This window comes from Canis aureus, chromosome 5 (genome assembly GCF_053574225.1).
Source record: "Canis aureus isolate CA01 chromosome 5, VMU_Caureus_v.1.0, whole genome shotgun sequence".
NCBI classification, from domain to species: domain Eukaryota; kingdom Metazoa; phylum Chordata; class Mammalia; order Carnivora; family Canidae; genus Canis; species Canis aureus.
Genome location: NC_135615.1, coordinates 76,302,729 through 76,319,943, shown reverse-complemented (window position 1 = coordinate 76,319,943; position 17,215 = coordinate 76,302,729). Strand labels below are relative to the sequence as shown.

Genomic DNA, 17,215 nt, shown 5'->3' with positions numbered 1-17,215 from the left:
TAGGACCTGGTTCCAGACGTGGCACTAAGTTGGTGTCAAGAGGTGTTTAGTAAATGACTGAGCGAATGCCAGCCAACGATCCGCAAGGCAGAAGTGGTGCCAAGGGGCCGAGGCCCGCCCAGTCCTTGCCTGGGCCAACCTCTGTGAGGAGGCAGAGGGACTGCCCATCCCGTGCGGCTCTCGGGCCAGCTGTCCAGCGCTGGCCGACTCTCCTGCAGGGAGCCTGGCCCCATGGGGCAGAAACTACGGAGTTCCAGAGCATTCCACTGGCCAAGGCTTATCCTCCCTGCTTCTGTGTGAGCTGGCCTTACTGTTATTTTTTCAAAATGAAAGTTTTCATTCTTTCTGATGATCAGAAAATACACCCTTGGGATAATATGAAGGCAATAGAGAAGACTATAAAATGAAAAGGGTTAAGGCTCCCCTGGCAGCTGCACCCAGAGAGGTGACCACAAATAACAATTTTGTAAAAATCTGTTTAGACTTTGAACTGCACATGAATCATGTAGAAACGTGACATGCACCATGTTTGTTAGTATCTTATTCTTTCCACATTGTTTTGGGCGTCTCTAACTCGCCTTCTTTTCTCTCGGTTGCTAACTGATGGGATGCTAACGGGTGGTCTCGAAAACTGCACCCCCCACCCCCTGGTGTGTAGTTTTTGCTGCACAAAGTGAGCTGGAGAAGCAAAATGAGTTGGAGAAGATATTCCCCTGTCCCTAGAGCTCCGGGAAACAAAATCTAATCTACATCACAGAACTGTCCTCACCAGTGTTCCTCCAAACACAGGTGGCCCGTGAGACATGCAGGCTGCCGAGATGGGCGCTGGGAGTGTGGGAGCGGCCTCAGGGACCCCGAGGCCCGGGATTCCGACCGATTGTCTATGGTAGTGGTTTGTGTCTGCTAAGAACGCTTCAATCGACCCTTTGTTTTCTGGCATGGGCAATTTCTGTGAGTTGGTGGAGTTAAAACGACCACCACAGGTGAATAAAATCAATGATTCTGCTAGATTTCTTATTTATCCCAAGAGTTTAGCCTTTGTTTCTCATTTAAATTAAGAAAGACATATCTGTGTATATTTTTATTAATGTATGCGCTCTCTCTGTATATGCACTATGTTATCAGACATAAATATCCTACTTTATATTCTGCTTTTGCTTCTTAGCCACATATGATGGATATATTTTCATGTCAATACATACACATCGGTCTACGTCATTGTCTATACCATTGTCATTCCTTAAACACCCATAGTCTTTACACTACCTGGTATAGGTTTCTGCTTGAAGGACGCACTGATTTATTTAAGCAAACCTCCTATTGATGGACATTTGAATTTTTTCCAACTTTTGCCTTTATAAACAATGCTGCAGTGAGCACCGTTGTCCTTAGGCCTTTGCACACTTGCTTCATTATTTCCCTACAATCCAATCCCAGAAGCCGAATTCCTGGCTCAAGGGATATGCATACCCCAATGCGGACATACCTGGCTGATTATAAGTGAGGGTTGAGGGAGGAGTTTGCCCAGCTTGGAGCAGGTTAAGACAACCAGCCAGCCAGCCTGACTTTCAATTTCCTGTGTGACCCTGGATATGCCACTTCCCCTCTCTGGTTCTCTGCTGACATTAAGTGAGGGCAGTGATCTCTGAGGGTCCTTCCAGCTCTGATGTTCTGTAGTCCTGTACTGTTCAGTGGACGGGAAGGCTCAGGGTGGGTAGGGGGGAAGAAGCAGGGACTCACCCTCAGGTGGGTGTTAGAGATGAGGTCTGGGGTGACTGGCTTCCATTGTTCAGAGCCTTCCTCTTGGACACTGATGCGGTAGCCCGTGACCGGCCCAGCTCCAGTGTACAGTGGGGGCTCCCACTTGAGCATCAGGGAGGTGGCCCGTACCTCAAACGCCTGCACGTCATACGGGGGACCTGTAGGAGGAGGGTAGAGGAGGAGTTGGCCAGCCAGCATTGGGCAGCAAGGCAGTCATCAACCTTGTCAAGCTGTCAGTTACAACAGGGCCTGGAAGCGCCTGCCCTGGGCACAGTGAGGACCTGGCAGGCCTTGGCGTCATGACAAAGCTTGCTCTTGGCCTGGGCCTGAAATAGGGTTAACTCTTCAAAATGTGCTCAGCACCACTTTTTCTGGAAGTATCTGTGATCTTTCCCTTTCCTAACCCAGGCAGCAGTAATGCTTCTCACGTCTTTGGTGTTTTTGTGATTAGTGGAGGGGCCAAGGTGTGACCTCCAGAGTCAGATCACTGGAGTTCATGCCCTAGCTTGACCCTTTCAGGCCATGGGGACTCTGGGCAAGTTATTTAGCTCCTGTGTTCCTGTCTCCTCATCTGTAAAATAGAGATAATGATAGTTCTTATAATCTAGTGCTGTTATGAGAATTAATGGCATAATTTATGAACTCTGTTGGTACATGGTAAATACCCAATAAATATCAGTTGTTTATAATTATTGTCTAAAGCATCACACATGCTAGTTATCTACAATTTGCTTGAAAAAACCAGCACTGAAAAAAAAAAAACAAAAAACAAAAAACAGCACTGAGCTGAACGGAATGATGGAAGGTTGTGATCCTTCCTTCCTAGATAGGAGATGGGGGCTCACTTGGGAAAATCTAATGGGGTTGTGGGAGTGGCATGTGGGGTGTCGGTCACCCTAGCAGTGTGCCCTTGGGGTTGACATTGGTCTGTGGCCAGAGTCAGAGCTCAGATGGTGTGTTGAGTTAGGGGATAATTTTTGCTGAATTTACAGGGCCAGATGATGGCCAAGGTCAGGGGCCCTCTAAGGCAGGGTTAAGACTGTATCAGAGATTACAGGGTCTCTTGGTGGAAAGGGCCAGTGGTCTGGGGCCTGGGACCAACAGAGCAAGCTTGGATGCATAGAAAGCTCAGTGATGCTCCTTTCACTGGTTGGACTGGTGGGGAGAGAGGGGGAGCAAGAGCAGGTACTGGACTTCGGCATCTTCAGACCTCTCACCTGGTTGGGGCATCGTCCACTCTTTGCACTCGAACAGGCTGCTGGGTGCTGATAGTTCACCAACACCTGCCCAGTTTGCTGCCCGGGCACGGAACTCATAGAAGTGGCCTTCACGAAGGTTACTGACCTTGAGGAGCAGAGACAGATGGTGACAAATGTGAAAGGTTGTGACCCCCCCCCCCCGCAGAGCTGGGGCCGAAGGGGAAAGCGGTACAGTGACAGGGGAGAAGTCAGAGCAGGAAGTCCATGGGGACTTAAATGAGCTCAATCAAGTGAATCTGTACTTGAAAATTAGCCAGATTATTGAGTCCAGGGAATCTGAGGCCTCTCTTGACTTCCGAACCTCCAATAGTGACCTCTGGTCTCCACCTGCATAGTCCAGGACACCAAGCCAGTGGCCCCATTCCAGGCTTACCTTGCAGACCCGGGTAGGGATGGGCTGCTGGTTGACTGGGTGCCAGTCCAGCTCCTCTGAGTCATGCTGGTCCAGGAAGTAGCCCAGGATCTTGCCACCTCCACGACGCTTGGGGGGCTTCCACCCAATGACCATATCATTTTTCCCACAGTTCAGAAGTGCGAAATCATACGGGGCGGATGGTGTGGCTGTGGGGAGGGAGGAGGTGAGGATTGCTGCTTCCTAGGGGTGGCTGGATTGGGCAGTGGGGCCTGAGAGAGCCAACAAGCCTCCTGCAGTGGATGCCCACCCTGCTCTGGGGGTACTAACTTAGCCAGCAGCATTTGCTGGTAACCCAAACTCAGCTACTTGGAGGGCACCTGGGCCTCAGAGCTAGTCAGACATTCCCCTATGGCCTCAGACCATTGTCATTTCTTCCCCAAAGGAAAGTGTGTGTGTGTGTGTGTGTGTGTGTGTGTGTGTGTGTGTATCAACTCTAGAACCCCTCAGAGGATTTATACCCCCTTGGCCTCTGGGATTGGACCCTCCAAGATGTGGTCTCTCTCTGGCCAGCCCTGCTGTCTGCCCAGCCCAGGGCTGCCCCCAAGAGATGTGCAGGCTGCACCTGCCCTTTGGACTTACCCAGAGCCTGCTTGACCCTGATGGGTTCGGTGATGGCTGAGCTCTCACCTACCCCAGCCTCGCTGACTGATTTGACACAAAACTCGTACTCCTTCCCTGTCCTTAGCCCGGGAACTGTAAACCTGGAAGGGAAATGTGCAAGCTTTCAGGGAGGGCCAAACAGCTTGCAGGCATCCCTGAACTTTCTAGAACAGCCCACCAGCAGTAGGATTTGACATTTGGGGTCAGTTCTTACCTAAAAGATATTGCCCCTGCCGCTGCCCCCAAAGCGATGCCTGCACTCTGGAGGGTGAAGTTATTAAGATTCGAAACATTGAAGGAAGTTGGTCAAAGGGTACTAACTTTCATTTATAAGGTAAATCAGTGCTCGGGTTGTAACACACATCATGGTGAGCACAGTTAATACCATTGTGTGATATACAGGAAAGGTGTTACGAGAATAGATCCTAAAAGTCCTCATCACAAGGAGAAATCAGTTCTTTCTTTTCTTTTTAGCGTATCTATATGAGATGATGGATGTTAACTAAACCTCTGGTGGTTATTATTTCATAATATGTGTAAATCAGACCATCATGCTGTCCGCCTTGACCTCACACAGTCATGTATGTCAATTCTTTCTCAGTAAAACTGGGGGGAAAAGATTTTAAAGGGTCTGGCTCATTTAGAGCCCACCATTAGAATACAAATATGCTGGGAAAGCTAACCATTGAGGGCCCAGGTAGCCAGCCCCTGAGCTGTGCTACCTGGTGCATCTCTAGAACTTTGGGCCTCAATCTTGAAACACAACAGTGGCTCTTATCATGAGTGTTGTGATTCTAAAGCTGGAAGTCCATTTAAATACCCCCACGGAGGGGCGCCTGGGTGGCTCAGTCAGTTGAGCACCCACCTTCAGCTCAAGTCATGATCCCAGGACCTGGGATGGAGCCCCACAACACAGCTCCCTGCTCAGCCGGACATCTGCTTCTCCCTCTGCCCCCCTCCCCATTTGTGTTCTCTCTCTCTGTCTCGAATAAGTAAATAAATAATTAAATAAATAAAATCTTTAAAAAAAAGACTCTCAAAGATAATTGTCATGCAGACACACTCTGGTGTAAAGAAAAATGTCCTCACTCTGTCCCTTCTTGATAAAACCCTTGATGGCAGACATAGCAACTCGTTCCCTGCTCAGGGACATGCTAACGGGGGAAGCACACCTCAATAAGAGGGATGAATCACCAGGGGAATGAAGCTCAGGGAATTCCTGATCAGGTGAGGCTGGGATGGCTCCCTGGACCAGCCCCTGTTGACAACAGATGATGACGATGACAGCTGTGACGGCAGCCATGCACATACGCCTGGCACTGGCTTTCCCTGTCATCTATGCAAATTCGAGCACTTGTCACAACACCTTCTGAGGGAGGTACGGTGGCTTACCCGTTTTGGAGATGGGGATGAAATTGAATGTTGGGATGTGGGAGGGGCCCTTGTGGATCACACTGTCCAGTTTCTCCCTTTTATAGGTGGGAGGGGGCTCCCCAAGAAGCAAAGAGGCGAGCCAAGAGCATACGGCCAGTTAGGAACTCGGCCTGGACCGCTGCCCCGGTGTCCTGAATCCCAGAGAAGAGCCTGCCCTTTTGCTAGTCATTCATTCAGACACTCAGATGGTGCTTGAGCATCTCCAGTGAGAGCCAAGTTCTGCGGGGTTGGATAATACAGCAGGGAACCGGACCCCCACAGCCCAACGGGGCTCCCTCTACACCATCACACAGGCAGCACCCGTGGGCCGTGGTGGTTGAGCAGTGGAGGCTGGAGCCTCTCTCCAGCCATGACACACGTGACCAGTGGCATGCACACATGTTCTCTACAAACCAGAGGAGCGTGCCACCCCCCCCATGTATGATATATGTCCCAGAGGTGCCACTCCCTTCAGGTGACTGTCCCACAACCCCTGGCTCCCCTCAGGGAAGCACATTGAACGCAAGTTGGGGGAGAGATGTCATTCTAGGGACAACTTGGTCAAATCTGTCAGAATTTGTAAAAAAAACCTGATGATTCTCCAATTTGGGAACTTTAGTAATAACAAGTTATGAGTGACCCCTCATAGCTGACCATGAGGCACCAGAGACTTGTGGGGTACACGGTCCTGTCCTTTCTGGGTAAGATGATTGAAGGCCTCATGTCCAAGGGGAGTCCAGCTGGCGGTGCTCAGGGCCCAGCCAGCCGTCTGATGGAAATGGAAGGGATGGGGTATCACCACCCAAGCCCCTGACCCCACAGAGCCCCCAGGTGACAGAAGTCATGAGCCCAAGAGCCTCAAGGTTTACCATTCCTGCAAGGACCAGGGCCTTGTAAGTGAAGAGGGAGCCTCAGCGGGGAGGAGAGTCTGGTGCTACCCCCTCCAGCTGACAGAGGATCCCAGGCTCTGGGAGGGCAAGTGTCAGTGCAGGGGCACCAGGCGGGTGAGGGGTGCGTGGCTGCATCCTCTGCCCTCTCTCTGTCTCTAAGCTCCTGGACCGACAAGACCCAGTCCGCCACCTCTGCAGACAGCAGGCCCTCAGCCAGTGTTTGTGGAATAAAAGGCCATTCGGGTCAAGTCCCAGTTTTCCGCTACCAGCTAAGGGGGTTTGGGCAAGTTACCTAAGTGCTCTATGCCTTAGTGTCACCATCTGTACAGTGATAACAAAAATACTAGTCCTAGGGACGCCTGGGTGGCTCAGCGGTTGAACTTCTGCCTTCGGCTCAGGTCGTGATCCTGAGTCTAGGGTTCAAGTCCCCCATCGGGCTCCCTGCAGGGGCCTGCTTCTCCTTCTGCGTGTCTCAGCCTCTCTCTGTGTGTCTTTTATGAATAAGTGAATAAAATCTTTAAAAAAAAATACTAGTCCTAAACTCAAAGGATGGCAGCTAGACTAAGTGACCCAATATAGAAGAGCTCGGACAGCGCCGCATTGTCAAATGGCAGGTGCCAGGATCCTTAGGGCTCATCCTTGCAGGAGGTGGAGTTAGGGGGGAGCAGACTCACTTGTGGCCCTGGATGGGCTTGTTGTTAACCGTTTGCCACTCGGATGATCCTGCCTGACGGGAGTAGATGTAATAACCCTGGAGCTCTGGGGCGTCTTTCACAGGTTCCCAGGTCAGGGACACAGACGTCTGTGTGTCCCGGAACGCTTGAACTTGAGCTGGAGGACGGAGAGTAGCTAAAAAACAGAAATGTGGGCTGTGTGAGGAGGCTGAGTGACCCGGCCTAACAGACTGGGGAGGGAGGGGAGGTGGGGAGAGGCTGCGTGGAGCCCCCACTGAGATCCAGGCGGATGGGGGTGGGGGTGGCAGACATGCCCTGGGGCATCAAGAGTCCCCTTCCTCCCCCCTCTCCCCTCCTCTCTGCTTCCTTACCAAAGCCTCTGTCATTAATCCTTAGTCTCTGTCCCCTCCCCCGCCATGCTCTCTCTTTTGCTTTTTTTGTGTTTTCTCATTTTTGTATAATTTTACTTTTCTAACACAAGTAAGTGTTTTTTCTTTTGTCCTCCCTTCCCTCCCATCCTCTCCTCTCTTTTTCTCTCCTTTCCTTTACTGAACTGTACTGGAACTTTGCCCTAAACTTCCGTGTGGTCTGATCACACACTGCTCACTGGCCAGACCCCGAATCACGTCTAAGTGTTAACTGGGCCAGAATGAGAGGAAAACATCACTTATTCACCAACCCATTCATATTTGCTATGAGTATATATATAATATGCACACACATAATACATATGCATACATATATCTGTATGTGTGTATATATATATTTCCTAAATTACTGGACCAGAGCAAATCTAGGACTCCGCTATCTCCCCCACACGGGCCTGCAGCACACCGGACTCCTCTGGAATAGGTAGTGCTGCAGCTGGGCTCTGTAAAGGGCCAGTCAGTCATGACAGCTGCAGGGAACCTTCTGATCTGCTCTTATCAAAACTCGAAGAACCCCAGAATCCAGAGGCCTCAGAAGAGGGAGGGGCCGCAGGAGGTGGGGACCAGGGTGGCACTGCACGGGGGAGAGTTGGAGGGGCAGAAGTGGGAGCGATAGCCAGGCCTTTGGAACAACACGTTTGGCAGCTGAGGACACCGAGGTTCGCAGCTAGGAAAGGACTTGCTCAGGAGCACGCTGCGCTGTGGCTGAGACGTGTCCTGCCTGGTGAGCCAGAGCTTGGGGTGGGACAGCTTAAGAACCGAGGGACCACCTGCTCACACTGGGCCCCTGCGTCGGACCAGCTGGATCCTGCAATCTGTGAATTATTGATCTGGAAAAAAAATTCCCATACTCTCACAAACTCCCCACCCGGAGAGATGGGATTCCTGATGCTCTGAAGCTTGATAGGCCTGAGATCATGTTGCTTTTCAGCTTCATGATGGGTAGAAGGGGTCAGGGACTCTGAGTATGGCTCTGTCCCTGCAGCGACAGGTCCCAGTGGCCTGGTCTGGGCTGCCCCCATCTCCTGCATCACATGGGTACCTGGCTTCCCCCTCAAGGCGATGGGCTCGCTGGGCTCCGAGGGATCGCTCATGCCATACTGGTTTATTGCTCGCACTTTGAAGACATAGGACTTCCCTTTTTCCAGATCCAAAAGGGCGAATCTTGGGGATTTCACAGGAGTTTCTGAGTTGATGGCCTCCCAGGTGCCACTTCCTATGACTGACTGTGACAAAGGAGAGAAATACACACCGGTTAAGCAGTTGCCTGGGCCGAGGCTCTGGGCCGGGGCACTTCCACACATGCTCTCATTAACTTCTAAGCCCAGTCCCGGGCGGCCTCTGGACACTGAGCTCTGGACCCAGCAGCCTCCTCCACATCTCTGCCTGGATGCCTACTGAGCATCCCACATTCAACATATCCGGAACTCCACTCTGCATCTGTCCCCAAACCCATCCACATTTGGTTGAGGGGACCCATCCTTCCCGTGGCTCAGGCCAAAAGCCTTGAAGCCATCCTGGACTCCTGCCCTCTGTCCCTCACACCCCAAATATGCTCCTTCAACAAATCCAGTGGTCTCCACCTTCAGAATTTATCCAGGATCCAACCATGGCTTACCGCCCTAATGCTCCTGCTATAGCCTTGATCCAAGCCGCCATCATCTCTTACCTGAACTACATCACTCTTTTCTCCAGATGATGGTCAGAAGGATCCCTTCACAACACAAGTCAGATCACATCCCTGGCTGCCCACAGCCACATCTCCCTCAGTGCAACAATCTTTGCCTGGGATGTTCTTCCCTCTAGAAACCTCTGGTGGGCTTCTCATTCAAAACTCACCTTCTCAGGGAGGACTCCTCGGTCCCCCGTCTAAAATGCCAATCATCCCGTCCCCTAACACTTCAAACCCCTTCCTTGATTTTAGTCTTTCTCCTTAGGGCCTACCACTAATTAATTTGCTAAGTATTTTCCTGATTTATCTTCTTAACAGCGGTCTCTGCACCCCTGACTCAGAGCTCAGCTCCATGAGGCAGGGTTTGTTTGTTTTCTCCACTGCCATGTCCCCAGGGCCAGGAACAGCACTGGCACATAGGGGGTGCTCAGTCTATGTTTGTGGGACCAATAAATGGGAAAATGAATGAATTCTTACGATAACCCTGCAAGGTGGGTTTCATTTCTCCGCCAGTGAGAAAACTTGTGTTCAGGGAGTTTTGGTCACTTGGCTGAAGATCATGCATCTCATGATTGGTGTATTTGGTATTTAAGCTCAGGTGTGGGTGCCCCCAGATCTGCTGTCTACGGCATAAGGGACCCAAAAGGCAGCCACCAACCCTGCATCTCTGGGCAGATAGAGGGTGAAGAGCTGAGGGTGATGCTGAAGGGGAGTGAGGCACCCAGAGGCCACTTCTGCTGGGTCTGGATTATGACAGTTCAGACCTGGAAGCCCTGTGGGAACTCACTGAACCCCACCCTCCCTGTGCTTTCCCCTCCCAAGGCCCAGCCATCTGCCAGGATATCCAGAACTCAGCTAGGCCCCCCAAAAATCACAATAAAAACCAGTGAATATTGCTGAGCACCTACTGTTTCCCAGGTTCTAAGTCCTTATGTGCTTCAATTAATTAGATCCTCATATTGACTCTATGAGGTGAGTACGGTTATTATCTCTGTTTTACAGAAGAAGGAACTGGGGATCCCTGGGTGGTTCAGTGGGGGATCTCTGGGTGGCTCAGTGGTTTAGCACCTGCCTTTGGCCCAGGGCGTGATCCTGGAGTCCCGGGATCGAGTCCCACGTCAGGCTCCCGACATGGAGCCTGCTTCTCCCTCCGCCTGTGTCTCTGCCTCTCTCTCTCTCTGTCTATCATTAAATAAATAAATAAATAAATCTTAAAAAAAAAAAAAAGAAGGCACTGAGGCACAGAGAGACTAAAAACTTGCTCAAGGCCACACAGCTAGTAACTGAAACAAGATTTGAACCCAGGCGGTGTGACTCCAACATTTTAAGCATGACATGCTACAGCCTCACAGAACAAATCCGTAACTATCTACAGCTTTCCTATGTGGGAAAAATAGGGTCACCCAAGAATGGGCATAGAGAGGCCTGTTTGAATAACTGGAGGCAGAGACTCCTCCCTGGAACTTTCGCTAACCCTGTATGTCCACCTACTATGTGCCAGGCCCTGTGCTGGGTGCAGGGAGTAATGAGACGGTAAACCTGGCCTCTTCCTTTACGGGGGTCGGAGTCAAGAACGTGTCGCCCAGAGGAGTTTACAGGTTCAGGGCTGCTGGCCTGGCTGTGTGCTGCGTCTTATATTCAGCCTCCATTTGATGCCAGAGGAAACTGAGGCTCAGGGAGCTCAGGAAACTGGCTCACACAGCAGAAGTCAGGATTTGAGTTGATCTTAACACCATGCTGTTTTTCACTGTGCCAGCTGCCTCCCCTCTGCTGTGAAATCCACTCTGTGTGAGCTGCCCGCACCCCCAGACACCTGCCCCCCCTCCGTCGGGGAACTGCCTCCAGGGCTACCCGCCACCCCCATCCCCCTGGTTGCTCATGACCCTGGCTCGTGGGTACCCTCCCAAAGTGGCCCTGGCCAAGAAGAGGTGCTGGGCCCAATGCGTGATCCCATGCCAGCCAGACTCGGGGGCGGGGAGGTACCCAGGAAATGGTGGATCGTATTGTTGTCACTCTTGCCTGTGTCTTAATTCCCGTGTATTTCCATGAACAGCCCCAGGAGCTGCTGCCAGTCACTGGCCTCACAGGGCTGAGGTCACCTCGAAAGGTCTGCCCCCTGTGGAAGGCTATTCTCAGCCCTTCCAGGCACGGGTTCTCTTCTAGTCTCCGAAGGCCTCCCCCGGGGACCCTGCCCCTGTGCTCCCCACACCTCCTGTGTGACAGCATGTCTGTTTTTCAGCCTAACCTGCGGCTGGGGCCCTTGGTATCTTGGTACCTTCTCCAGGGAGTATGTCAGGGGGGTTTTGCCCCGAGGCCTTGGCTCCTCCCAGCTCAGAACCACGTAGGCATCGCGGATCTCACTGGCGTGGACGTTGGTGGGGGGCGAGGGGATGGTCACAAAGTCTGGAATCAGAGTCATTGAGGAGCAGAGATGAGTGGGCCCTCAGAGACCCCTCATTTCATAGAAGAAGAAATGGGCCCAGAGAGGGACATCAATTTGCTCTAGGTCACCCAGCAAGGCCAGGCAGAGCCAGGGCCAGAAGCTAGGTGTCCCGATGTCCTCCCCAGGACTTCCCCCAACATGCTACCTCCTCCACGAGGAGCACAGCAAGATGGGAGGCCTGGCCTCCTCCAAATGGACCTCACCCACCCTTCCCTCCCCACACCCTGGACACGGACACTTTCTGCCTCTTTGCCCGTGTGTGTCCCAGAGTTTCCAGAACCATAAAGGAGGCTGGAATGTTGAGGCAAAGTGTCAGGAGGTTACACGTACCTTCAAACTCATCTGTGCTGACCGTGATCTTGTTTCCCAGATCAAAGGGGATCTCTAGGGTGGAGAATGGAGCGTGTTGGGGGAGAAGTAGGGGGTGCAGGCTGGGTCAGGAGGGGTCAGGGCAGGACCTGCCCACTCTGGGGGCTGATCCCTCACCCTGCTCCCAGTCCTGGCCTTTGGGCCCCTCCTGTGTGACCTCGGGCACACTCTCTGAGCCTCCATATTCGCAGGGGTCCAAAGGGTTCTAGACTGTTCTATGGCTGTTCTAGACTCTGAGAGATGCTGCCTTCTTGGGACAAATGGGGACAGGGGAGAAGGGATGTCTGTGTCTGGGGTTGGATACCTAAGGCAAGGTGGAGCTGGGAGGCCAACCCAAGTCAGGCTGGTCCCTCACGGCCGAAAGGGTGATGCCCCCACCCCCACCCCACCCTCCATGCCCCCCAGGCTCGGGGCTCCTGAGCAGGGCTGCTTTCCTCCTTTAGATTGAGGGCATCTGAAGAAGGTGCTGTGGTCCTCCCTCAGATTAGCATCTCCCGTGGACAGATCTGTGTTCCTTCCATCAGGCTAGTACCTTCCCCCTCAGGCTAAGGGTTCCTAAGGACAGCACTGTGCTTCCTCCAACAGCCTAGGGGTTCCCAAGACTGTGTCTCCCCCATCAGACTACCAGTTCCCGAGGGCTGTGCTGTGTCTCCCCCACCCCCACTTTGAATAGGGCTTGGAATGGGGACCGTGCCACCTGTGTCCTGCATTGATGCTCTAGGATGTCCCTCGGGGCCTCTGTACCCACCTATCTTTCTCTGGGCTTCCTCGTGGTCGCCCATGACAACCAGTTCAGAAGCTTTGGAGGGGAGGCTGCTGCCTGCTGTGCTGACGGCTCGGACCCGGAACCGGTAGCTCTGGCCTTCGATGAGGCCTTGGATAGGGCACCGACAGGTCCCGCTGGGGGCCTGGTGGCAGGGCACCCACTGCCCAGACTCGCCCTGGCACCTGCGGGAGAGAGGCCTCGGCTTCAGCCCCTGCCCCCGACTCCCATATGGGGGTCTGAGCCCCTCCCAAGGCTGTTCCTCCGCCCCAGGCTGCCAAGCAGAGTCCTGTTCTCCACTCAGGCGCCTGGCCCCAGCCTCCAGCTTCCAGGAGGCCTTTTCACCTTGCTGGTGATGCTAATCAAAATAGCTAGCGCCTTCCTGCAGCTTCCCCGTGGGCCTGGAGCCGCACTGCACCCTCGCCCCCTCGCAGCCGCCCAGATCACTTGATGCCAGCAGCCCTCAGTGTTAGGTCTCATTAGCTTCACTCTACAAATGGGGGATCCATTCTGGGCTCCGGGAGTGAGATGAGCCGTGAGTCCCATGGCTCGTGAATGTCACCCAAGGGCCGTCCACTCCCTAAGTTGGCGTGCATTCCAGACTGACCCCCAGAGCTTGGGCTCTCTGTGCCATCTGGGTGCCACCGTCCTCAGGCGGTACGCGAGCACACGCTGCCAGCTGGACGGGGCAGGGGCACATGGGGCCTAATCCTGGCTCTACCACTGATGAGCAAGGTGACTTTGGGCGAAGTCATCACCCCATGTACCTCAGTTCCCCCATCTGTAGAATGGGGGCACTAAAGAGTCCCCTACCGCCTTGGATGGGAGCTGCCAGGATTCGGTGAGATTAGGCACGCAGCTCCAGTACCTAGTCTGTGAGCCCCATCAGTGGCAGGATTAGGTGTCACCTCACTCTAGGGCCTCAGGGCTGGCAGCTTGTGGAGGAGGTGGGGTGTCCTGGGCCCTCCCCTTCCTAGCGTGCCCCTTCCCTCTGGGTCAGTGCTGTCCGTCCCTGTCACTCAGGGTGAAAAGTCGGCAACATATCCACCCGTGCTCGGCTGATGTTTGGCCCTCCCGGGGTCCGGAAGGCCGACTCCAGCGGTGGAATTCCAGGGATCGCTGTGACATATTTGGAGGAATGGATACCTTTCTCTTGCCCCTAAGTTCTATAACCTGGCCTACCTCCTGTTCCGAGGCTAGGCAGGGGGCTCCCTCTTTCCTGTGCTCCCCCACTCTTGTTCTCACAACCAGGCAATAGTGTCCCCTGGAAACTCTACCACTCAAGAGGCTGACTCACAGCTCGATGGAGTAGCCGGTGATGGGGTTGCCCCGCGTGTCGCTGGGCGGGGTCCAGGTCAGGATGAGGCAGTCTCTGTTCACATTCAGGCATCGGACATTCAGAGGGGAGCCTGGGGCCCCTGGCTTCTCAGCTGGTGCATCTGAAACCCGTGGTGGGGGGTGTTGGGGAGGGAGAAGGGGAAGGTTCTTCCAGTTGGTGTCTATTTGGCAACTGGCCCCTCCCACTCCTTCCTAACAACCACTTTGAGAGAACCTTCCAGGGCTCAGTTGTGATCTTGAAGGCCGGGACCTGAACAACAGCCTCTTCCTTTTAACAACAACATCTGGGGGGCTGTGGGAGTACGAGTTATTAAGGGCCCATTCTACTCCACGCCCCTGAATAATCTCTGAGCCCTGGACCATCCCTTCCTTTAGTGGATGGGGAAAACTGAGTTGCCCAAGGTCACCAGCTAGCGAAGTGGCAAAGCTAGGATTTGAACCCAGATCAGTTCAAAGACCAAAAGGTAGGGCAGCCCCGGTGGCGCAGCGGTTTAGCGTCGCCTTCAGCCCGGGATGTGATCCTGGAGACCTGGGCTCAAGTCCCACGTCGGGCTCCCTGCATGGAGCCTGCTTCTCCCTCTGCCTGTGTCTCTGCCTCTCTCTCTCTCTCTCTGTGTCTCTCATAAATAAATAAATAAAATCTTAAAAAAAAAACACAAACCCAAAAACCCAAAGACCAAAAGGCAGAACTCACCAGGTACTAGAATCATCCCAGCCCATGCTCATCCCTCCCTCCGCAGCTCCCACTAAGTCTGAGACTCAAGCTGTGTTCTATTGGAGGGTCATAGGATGCCACAGGGATTCTTAGAGACTCTCACTCAACACCCCTATTTATAACAGGGAAACCGAGGCCCCAAGAGGGCGGGGGAACTTGCCGAAGGTTCCAGAGCCCATCTGCTTTGTGGGCTCCAGCTACACTCTTACTCTCCAATTCCCCTCTCACCTCTCACAAACACATAGGTGCTCTGCTCCCGGAGCCCAAAGGGCGAAGGCACTTGGACAGTGTAGAGCCCCTCATCCTCCTTGTAGGCGCAGGACACCTTCAGAGATGCCTGGCGGTCTGCGTAGAGGGTCTGCCGGCGTCCTGAGGATCTCAGGAGTCTCCCTGAGGAGGGGAGGGATCCTGTGTGAGCTCTGCCCTCACCTGGGAACTCTGAGATGGTCTAGGGGTTTAGGCAGAAGCATGGCTGGTGTGGGTGGTGTGGCTATAGCCTGAGGCTCAGTTGGGGAGTTGGGAAGAGGGTAGTGACCTCCAGGTGTCTGACAATGTGGCCCTGAACTCTCCTCTGCAGAAAGCTTGGGGAAGGGGGCTGGGTCCAGGGAAGGGGTTGGTGGCTCAGTGGAGGAATGAGAGCTTAGGGAAGTGGTCAGTGGCTCAGTGAGGAGTCAGAGGTGCTATGAGAAAGTGCGAACAAGAGAGATGGGCCCCTTGGTGAGGGCCAGGGTGTCTCTGCGTGCTGCCTGGGGGCTCACTGTGGGTGTTGGGGGCTCAGTGGGTGGGGAATGTGAACTCAGTGAAGGGAGTGGGTGCTTGCTGAAGGAGTTGGGGTGTCTGTGGGGATGGTAGAGAACTCATTGAGGGTAGTGGGGGTCAGTGAGGAGAGCGGGGACTCACTAGTGTGACCTTAGTGAGAGGGATGGGGACTCAGTGAAGCAGCTCTGGGGCTCAGGGAGTGGGTCCTGCCCTGAGGCCACACTGTGGGGGGCATCCAGCTCTGCATCCCTCCCTCCTGTCAGACCTCTTTTCTGGAAGATCCCCAGGTTTGGGGAAGACATCTCAGCCTTCTTGCAACTGTCGCTCAGGGCTTCCTGTGGCTTCCCCGCTCTTCTGCCCCCTGCCCCCAGCAGGTGCAGTCTCCCTAAGGGTGCTTGCAGGTGGTAGCACTCCTTGTCCTTTGGCTATAGGCCTGGTTACAGGTGGGGAAGAAGGTTCAGCCATCCTTTTCCTTCCTGGCTGTCAATGGGCAGTGGCTACGACCGTGCCTTGGCTTCCTCCCCCTCTCAGAAGAAGAGTCCCTTGAGTTTATGCATATCTGCCTATCCCTGCCCTGGCACTCAGCACAGGGACCAGCACCCACACGTGCTTGGTGACCCTTTGTAGGGTGACCTGATCTCAATCCTCCTGGCTGAGCTCCTGTTTTCTTCAGGACTCCTTACTCAGCCTATGGTTGGGGAGGGGGGATGGCCAAGTTTCTTTGTCCACAGTCCTTCTCTGGCTTCCATCTCTGCCTCTGAAGGCTGGGGACCACAACAGGGGGGCCTCACCATCTAGGCACCACTGGATGTTCTGCTCGGCGTCTAACACATCTTCTGAAAATAAGCAGGACAGGGTGAAGGGCTCCTTCTCTCGGGCAAAGACTGGCTTCAGCACTGATGTGAATTCCACGTTGGGGCCAACCATTAGTCCTGGCATAGGAACAGAAGTTAGAGCAGCAGTCTGCTGAGGCCCCCAGCCTGGTCTGGGACATCCCCCCTCCTCTGAGTCAGGATTCACAGCTCCCGAGGTGGTCTTAACCAGGAAAGAGGGGCCCTGTCTTGGGTGGTGGAGGTGGGGCGAGATTTATCTAGGTGGGATCAGATGAGCCAAAATAGCAACCTATCCAAAGGTCATGTCCATTTGTCTGTTTGGCTTTGCCTTTCTCCCTCATTTTTGTCCCCTGGACAGCTTGGCACTAAGGACAGCTCTGGGGTCCCCCACCAGTCTGCAAGTATGAGCAGCTCATAGACGATGACGTGCCTTTGTGGGCAATGAATGGCTAATATTCTAAAGGTGGCTCTGGAAGGTATGACAAGGAGCCCAGACACCCTCCTCCCGAAGGCCATCCCTCCCCGAGCCTCCTTACTTTTAAAGATCTCCGAATCGAAGCCGGCATCCTTGCCCACATAAGCTGAAAGTCCAAGGCAGATGGGGTTTGAGAAGGTTCAGACTTCACATTCTTACTAGATTAGAGGCATGGGCTTGGCTGTGGGCTCGGGTCCTGGTCTATTGGTGGGTCCCCCTCTGGCTGCTGGAAGTTCCTTCACCCCTCTGGGCCTCTATTCCTTTCTTGGTAACATGGGGACAGTGGCTCCTTGCTCGTGGTGGTGGGGTTCTGAATAAGTGAGTTCATATGAACAAAGCCCTCTCAGCTGGAGGCTGGCACACAGTTGGTGCTCAATAAATAGTGGTCTCCATCCTCTGCTCAGACCC

General features: G+C 53.6%; 1 protein-coding gene across 1 annotated transcript in view; it reads right to left on the bottom strand.

Annotated features, from left to right (window-relative positions):
• Positions 1-17,215, bottom strand: part of MYOM3 (myomesin 3) — a 47,706-nt gene that overhangs the window by 17,097 nt on the left and 13,394 nt on the right. The window contains exons 8-20 of the mRNA XM_077899129.1: positions 16,869-16,913; positions 16,291-16,431; positions 14,969-15,130; positions 13,985-14,126; positions 12,673-12,872; positions 11,886-11,939; positions 11,388-11,515; positions 8,483-8,666; positions 7,013-7,187; positions 4,015-4,136; positions 3,394-3,581; positions 2,979-3,105; positions 1,741-1,919 (exon numbers count right to left, since the gene is read on the bottom strand). Coding sequence (XP_077755255.1) covers positions 1,741-1,919; positions 2,979-3,105; positions 3,394-3,581; positions 4,015-4,136; positions 7,013-7,187; positions 8,483-8,666; positions 11,388-11,515; positions 11,886-11,939; positions 12,673-12,872; positions 13,985-14,126; positions 14,969-15,130; positions 16,291-16,431; positions 16,869-16,913 — 1,847 coding nt within the window. The remainder of the gene's footprint in view (positions 1-1,740; positions 1,920-2,978; positions 3,106-3,393; positions 3,582-4,014; positions 4,137-7,012; positions 7,188-8,482; positions 8,667-11,387; positions 11,516-11,885; positions 11,940-12,672; positions 12,873-13,984; positions 14,127-14,968; positions 15,131-16,290; positions 16,432-16,868; positions 16,914-17,215) is intronic.